Consider the following 7794-nt stretch of genomic DNA (forward strand, 5'->3'; position numbering starts at 1 on the left):
CTCCCCTCCCCTCCCCCCTTCCCTCTCTCCTATGCCCCCTCTTCTCCCTCCCCCTCCATCCCCCATTCTCTTTCTGCCTTCAGAATGTCTGTCCCATCCTGGCTTTCCCACCACTCTTCTTCACCTTCATCCTCACCCTTGTACCCTGCCCTAGGCAGCCTTCCTCACTGAGGGACCCCCAAGATTTTCTCCACTTGCTGCCTGACTCCTGTTGCCCCCAGGCCCCTGAGTGTAAGCCTCTGCCCCAGCACTTCTCACGAAGGGCTCTCTGTCTCCATCTGTCTCCCCACCAGGCCCGAGCCTCCTGGGACGAGGTCCCCAGCACCAGCACAGTGTCTGGCAGAGTGGATAGGAGGTACAGGAGGAGGTTTATAGAATGAACAAATAAATGGAACAGGGGAAAACATGGGAGGAAAGGGCAAGTAGAGATATTAGGGATAGAGGTAGTAACCATCAAGGAACAAGGGGACAGAAGCAACAAGGATAGAAAACACACCCAAAAGAGAAACTCTGACTCCCATATAGTCCCAGAGGCAAGGCCAGAAGGCTTCGGTGGCAGGAAAGGGAAAGCACAGCAGAGCCAGAGCTGAGCCGGGGCGGGAGCTGCCAGGAGACAGCTAAGGAGACATAATTGGATCAGAGACAACTCTGCTTCTGCAGTGAGGGGGTGTGACTCACATACACAGAGTAACGCCAGAAACACAAACACACACAGTCTCACACTAGAGGCACAGACACAACCATAGGCACACGTACACCAACCAGTCCTACATGGATGGATGAAGCCTTGGCATGGAGACCTAGACATCTCTACACGAGATGCTCAGTCTCCCAGCTGAGTGCCATATTCACACACACAGTGACACACAATGGGGCACCACACACAAATCCCCAAGCACCATCGCGTTATCCTGCCCTTATAACATACAACCAATATCTGGCATCTTATTTAGTCATTTGCTTCTCTTCTGCTCGGCTCCCCCTTGGGATGCAAACCCCATGACAACAGGGTCTGATCTGTGTGGTTTGATGATAAATATCTGGATATAAAACAATGCTTGGCATATAATAGGTACTCAGTAAATGTGTGGAATCAGTGAATGCATGCCTGCATGACACACAAGGGAGCGCCATCCCCTCTGGCTATCAGGCCTCTGCCTCAAGACTCACCACCTCTCTCACCAGGTCCCGGGGGATCTGGAGGGAGAAGGTGAGGGGATCTCACCAGTGACAGACAGGCATTGTGACATGAGACCCAAAGTATGAGATTAAGTGGCCCAGGCACCACAGGGAGACTTCACGTGGGAATCATCCCCTACTTCCCACATGTGCAGACACTGTGCACCTGCCCGGTGACAGGATTCTAGAGAGACATCAGAGGTGGCATGTACCTGCCTTCCGGAAGCCAGGCTGAGAGGCAGGAAGGCAATGGCATGCTAAAGTTGATGAGGACAGGACCAGCTGCCCTGTGCCATCTGCTCCTACCTCTCTTTAATGACAGGTGAGAGGACTCTGTATTTGGTTTGGGACCCTCCATATCCATATTTTGGAGACTCCAAGAACCCCAGAACATCAAGGAGAGCCCAAGCATGCCAGAAGACATAAAAGGAATAATGCGAAGGTTGGGGTTAGCACAGCCATCCTGACACCTGGTCTGAGCTGTCCTCCTCCCGCCCCTTGCCAGAGGTTGATCAGCTACCTAGGTTAGGAGCAAAGGTGAGGGATGAGGACTGGAATAGATTTCTATCCCCATCTATGCTCCGTGGCAACCTGGCACCCAGGCCTGTGGCCATGGGCCCCTCAGGAACAAGCTGGAGTAGCCCCTCCAGGCCCTAGGTCATCACAGAGTGCCAGGCCTCTGGAGTCATTCATCCACAGCTCTGGCTCCAGGGAGCCCAGTCAGGCATAGAGACACAAAGGAAGAAAGAAGAACCAGCTGTCTCCAGGACTTGCTCCTTTCTCTCATCTCCTGAAACTTTAAAGACTCTCAGTTGGAAACTGAGCTTGGGCTCGTTAAAGTTTAAAAGCCTGAGCCTGGAGACCTAGGTGTGGAAGGCACAGAGCCATCCTGGGGACTGAGGGTTTCTCTACTTCCAGCAAGGATAAGACTTCCCCCCACTCCTACAGCAGACACCCGAGGGCTGCACATCCCTATCATCTTACATCCCAGACAGCGCCACACTTCATTTGCACACTGCAGAGTTATACTATGATTACCATGTCCCCTCCATTGCCTCTCCTAGATCTCTCTAGATGCCTGGAGCTCTAGTTCCAGTCCCTAGAGCCTCTGCTTTAGAGTGGGCTTGGTGCCTCTGCCCAGACAAGCACAACAGCAGCATGCTCTCCCTCTCCTTCTACTCCCTTTGTCTACCTCCCCCCGCCCCCCGCCCCCAACATGCCAGGACCTCTAAGTCCCAAGGTCAGTCCTTGGACTAGTTCTCTAATCCTCTCCAGTATCCACACTAAATTTCCTGCAGTTGTCCAAATGCACCTCCCCCTCCCCAACCTCTGGGCCGGGTACAACTGTCCCCTGTGGGAAATGCAACACTCCTGATGCTATCAAACTTGTACGTCTCATTCTCCACACAATTCCAGTGGCATCACCTGAGCACTCTGCCCTGTGAAGCCTGACCAGACCCCCACAACCTGTGGGTTTCCACAGCTCCTATGGCAAATGTCTGTCTCAGCAACTGGAAGCTCTCTGAAGGCAGGATCTGATTCCCTGCTGTTCCCCACCTCCAGCACTGCGTCAGGCAGAGAGACGCTATCAGGAGATGTTTACTGAATAAGAAAATCCATGCATTCATTCATTCATTAATGAAGTGCACAGAGACAGGCAGGGCAGCACTGCTGTTCACATTCGACAGAGGAGGGGAATGCTGAACCCTAGGTAGGGGCACAGAGCCAGGATCTAGATTCTGTACTCTCTCACCTATTCCTCAATTTAACAAGCCCCCTCCACCAGGAAGGCTTCCCTAATACCGCCAGCCACCTTTCACCTTTCTCAGAGCTCTCTATCCCAAAGTCCAATTCTCTGGGAGCCTCCTCCCTGAGGTGGTCTGGAACTACTTCTTCCAGTCACCCCCACGCCAAGTCAGAGAGAAAGCCAGCTAGGGCAGGGGTCCTCAAGGCCAACCCTGTACTCAGAGTCCCAATCTAGGAGCCTCTATTGGCAAAGACCACCAAGGCCTTAGCTATCCCTCTTTACTCTGTGTCCAGCAGTGCAGCCTCCCAACCCTGGCCTAAGGTTAAGAAGTCCTCTACAAAAGGGACAAGTGAGCAGGGGTAGAAGACAAGTCTGTACCTGACCTCACCTAGTCCAAAGCCCTAAAACCAGTTACCTCCCACCCCTGCCACCACAGATAAGAAAATGGACTTAGAAAGGATAAGGTGACCCCCAAGGTCACACGGTGAGGACTGGGCTCTGGCTCAGCTGGGTCCCCTTCAGGGTGGCCTCCCACAGTGACACAGCACAGGTAGACCCAAGGACAGAGGGCAAAAATAAGTTATGAGCCCCAGGATTTGGGACACGAAAGGGCCCACGTATTAGGTTCTACATCTGCTCAATGGGGTTAATAAGCCCTTCTCTACAGGAAAGTTGCAGACTTGATGAGAAGACATAAAGTAAGTACCTGGCTCTGTCCCCACCTACTCCAGAACCCATTTGATGAAGAGAATGAGGCACTGAGCAAGACATAGGGGGAGCCTGTGGTGTGGACACTGAGATAGAGCTAAGAGGGGGCATTAGAGCTTCCTCTTAGGGGAAGCAGAGGAATGCAGGACAGGAAGTCAGAGCAGACAGGTCCTCACTGCCCAGCTTCCTGCGGCGAGAGGAACTTCAGGTTTTCAGCTCCACTCCCGCAAGAGACCTCCTATACTTGCTCTAACCCAAAGCCTTGCAAGGTTCCTGCCAACCCAGCCTGCTCCTGTTGTAGGCCCAGGCTCCCACTAGGCCTGACCCTTGCCTTTGTGAACATGTCTCCTGGGCAGCAGTCAGGGCATCACCTGGATTGTCTATCCTCTCTCTACCATGGTCTGAGAAAGGTCTAGGCCTCCTTCTCGGCCTCTCACACAAGTTTGGGCATGCAGAAGGCATCAGGAGACCCCAGCGCATGGCATCCAGGGCAGGGCTGGCCAGTCCATGTCATCAGCCATCTGTCTCCTTGTTCTTTATCTCTCCCCCATGGGCCTAGGCACTGAGTTCAGAGGTCCTTGGAGTCAGGAGGACTCAATGCACAGATGGACAAGCACTCCAGAGATGAACAGGAACATACCTAAGATCACACACGGTCAGGACTGCGCCAAGTTGGACCTGCTTGAATGACTGATACAACCTCCAGGCTTTCCATTTCTCATACCACTAATGGTATTATGGGAAAGCAGGCCTGGACTTTGAGACCTGGGTTCAGGTTCCCAGCTGCCCTCTGTCTGTACCCAAGATCCATGTTCAGTGTTTGCCTCTGGTCCAGGGCCAGGACTATCAGGACCACGCTTGGCCTCCAGCACCCAGAGCACAGTGCAGGCCCAGGGACAGTCAAGGCTGGATGCCAGGAGGGAGGGAAAGGGTAGAGATGGCTCCAATGACCCTTTTCCTTTGTCATAGCTCCTGGACACAGGAGTAGGGGGAAAAGAAGAAAATCAATCAGGTAAATAGGTAGGCGGAGACACCCCTCTCCCTATCATGAGCACAGGCCATGTCCAGAAGCAGCAGAGAGGGGAGGGGAGGGGAGACAGAAGCTCAATAAACACCTGGGGTTTCATCCCAGCTTCCTGGAGTGACCCAATCATCCCTGGGACTCTGGCTTCCACCTGCTGTATGACCTTGGCGAGCCACTCACCTTTGTGGGCTTCAGCTTTGTCATCTATCAAACAAAAAGGAGATGCTGAGAACATCGTGTCCTTCACTCCTTCAAAGAGTTATTGATGGGATTAAAGGCCACAATGTTGCCTAAGGGACAGGGAATCCAGGGTCAGGCTGGCCTGGGTTCCACTTCTGCTGCAGTTGCTGCATGACTTTGGGCAAGTGGCATTTCCTCTCTTGGCCTCAGTTTCTTTGTATGTAATATGGAGACAAGCCTACTACTGCCTAGGACTGGCCTGATGGTAAATTGGATGATGAAAGAAATGCTTGGCACAAAGCAGGGGCTCTTATCAGGAATAAGATTAGCCACATGGTGCCCAGGAGTCCTGGAATCTTGGAAATGGGAAACTCAGAGTTCCAACTGCTATGCCAAGAGGACCAGAAATGGGGGCTGACTCCTGAAGATGCCCATAACCAAGGTTTCAGTCTCCTGCCCGGGCCCAGGCTCTGCTCACCTTCTCCACTATGGGAGCAGAGCTGAGGGGCAGCAGGGGGAGCGAAGCAAGAGGGTTAAACAGGGAAATTAAACACATCCTGCTCTAGGCCTACTCTCCTGGGACTTGGTTGTATGGCCCTAGGCTGGCTCCTGTGCCTCTCTGGGTCTCAGTATCCTCCTCACCTGCAGCCCAGGGTTGACAGGAAAGAGAGTATGAAACGATTTGCAAAGCGTCCTCTGGCATATCCACAGTTTGCTCAGAAGGAAGTAGGGCCAGAGTCCTGGCTGTTGGCCCACAAAACCCAATTTTTCCAAGTCCCTTTCACCTCCAAGGAAGGCCACATGACAAGTCTGATCTGGCCACAAGGTGTCTCTTGTGACAGCCTAGCTCCCAGACTTGCTTGCTACCTGTGGTCCTGGGCTGGGTTTACTCATTAACCAAGCCAGATGGAGGAGGCAGCTCTGCCCTGTTGACAGAGGGTGGGAGCACCCCCTCTGGAGAGCCAGTCTCATGGGAGACTACACTTCCACCATCCCCTTCACACTGCCATCTTCAAGACTTTGTCAGGTCACAGTCAGGCTCCCTTGAAGCCACCTTGATTGCCTTTCACTCATTTTGTTCCTTATTCCCTTCCTCCTTCCTTCAACCAACATCCCTGCCCTCTGCACAATGGGTTGTGTGAGGAGGGTAGGACCTGTCTCCACACTTGGGCAGCAACAAGCTGGACCCTACCAGCTGGCCTCCTCTTGTCTGTTCCTCAGGCTTAACCCAGCCCAGGGTCCACAGGACTGCACAGAGACCCAAGGGACAGGCGCACATAGAAACCCAGAAAGAGTTAGATAGAGAGTCATAGAGGGGAAAAGGGAAGACAGGAAGAGCAAGCCAGTCATGTGGGACTGCAAACAATTAAGGCAAAATGAGGCAGAAAGGATCATAGGAAAAGGTCAGACAGTACAGTTCTAGTGTGAGGCCAGGATGCCTGAGATATGTCAGAGACACATCTCCAGCAGGAGAGGGGCCTTCCTAAAGAGTCCAGTGTCCTGTGCTGGCAACAGGAATGCAATCTCCAGCTACTCCAGGACAGCAGAAGGGAGATGGAGGCAAGGGAGAGGGAGCAGGGGCAGTGTATTGCCAGGAGTCCTCCAAGTGTCACCCTTGAAATGTGGCACTCACAGCAACACCAAATATGCCAGGGTCAACTACCAAAGTAGCCCCTGTACTAGAGTATCACCAGCCTCTGACCCATCTGTACCACCAAACTCCAAGCCTGCCTGTTGTGGCAGAAAGGAAAATCATGGGGCTGCGAGGAGTGGAGATGGCTATGAGTGGCTGACATGCCTGCACTGCCCTCAGCTGGCTTCCTTGACCCTTCACTCCCCCCATCCCCCCATCCCTAGCCTGGCCCTGTGCAAGCTTGCCTTCAGGACCTGCCAGCCACATCCTGAGCACCTGCCAGAGACTCAAGGAGCAGCCAAGGAGAGAAAAAGCAAAGCAGAGGATCTGGCAGGAAGGAATCAGATCCTTGGCACCCAAGGGTGCAGAGAATAGAGCAGGAGATTCAACTAAGGCCGACAGAACCAGGAATTGTAGAGAAAGGGAGCCAATCTCTTGCCTGAGGTGACTCAGGTCAGGGGCCAGATGGAGACTTCACAGGCTGGGGGGTTCCCTGAGAGAGCTCACTCTCCTACAGGGCCTTGGCGGCAGCCCCTCCTCTAAAGTGAACAAGAACATGCCCCAAGCCCAGATTCCAGCTGAGTGAACCAGTGAGTCAAGGTCCCTCTCCAACCCTCAGTTGGCCCATCTGAGTGCTGGGGCTTGGCCCAGTAGGCTGTCCTCCTGGTTCCAAGCAGGAGCCTTTCAGGCCAGATGCACCCCCAGATGTCTGTAGCTGGAAAGGCAAGACCAGAACACTCTGCCTGAGAGGCGGGATGGGTGTAGTGGAGGCTGCAAGTAGGCACAGTAGAGCAACCCTACCTTGATCTTGTGCAGAGTCCGATCCATTTCCACCGCCTGCACCCACACAGACACACCGGCCTTGCTATAGGTCAGGTTCCAGCCCACCTCGGCCTCACACTCTGACCGGAAGCTGCGGAAGTCCTGGTCGTCAGGCACCTGGACACTTTCTCGGCCCAGGACTGGCCGAGGCCCTTGGGACTCTGTTGAGGCCGCTGGCTTCTCCATGGGAACTGTGGGCAGGCCCAGGGCCCTGGTTCTGGTCCGGCTCTCCTGGGTCCTCCGTGGAGGTTCAGACTACGTCGACGCGGCTGCAGATGCTGACGCCACCTTCCTGGGACCTGCAAGACCGGTTTGGGGACGGGAGTCAGTGCGCTAGGGTTGCGGGTGGGGCTTCCCGGGGTCCTGGACTGGTGGAGAGAGAGCTGGAGGCGGCCAAGGCTCCCCTGACGCGGGCCGGGGCGAACCGGCACAAGATAGCCACGGGGCCACCCCTAAGGAGCGACTCCGGACCTCCCTGGGGCCGGCGCGGGGGCTGCGGAT

At 54.3% G+C, this 7794-nt stretch overlaps 1 protein-coding gene across 2 annotated transcripts in view; it reads right to left on the reverse strand.

Annotated features, from left to right (window-relative positions):
- Positions 1-7794, reverse strand: part of Stard10 (StAR related lipid transfer domain containing 10) — a 29064-nt gene that overhangs the window by 17238 nt on the left and 4032 nt on the right. For both annotated transcript variants that reach the window (XM_010603228.3, XM_010603229.2), the window contains exon 2: positions 7273-7592. In XM_010603228.3, the coding sequence (XP_010601530.1) occupies positions 7273-7479 (207 nt within the window). In that variant the 5' untranslated portion in view covers positions 7480-7592. The remainder of the gene's footprint in view (positions 1-7272; positions 7593-7794) is intronic.

The sequence above is a fragment of the Fukomys damarensis genome, unplaced genomic scaffold, assembly GCF_012274545.1.
Source record: "Fukomys damarensis isolate Sample0158 unplaced genomic scaffold, DMR_v1.0_HiC HiC_scaffold_16, whole genome shotgun sequence".
Taxonomy (NCBI): Eukaryota; Metazoa; Chordata; class Mammalia; order Rodentia; family Bathyergidae; genus Fukomys; species Fukomys damarensis.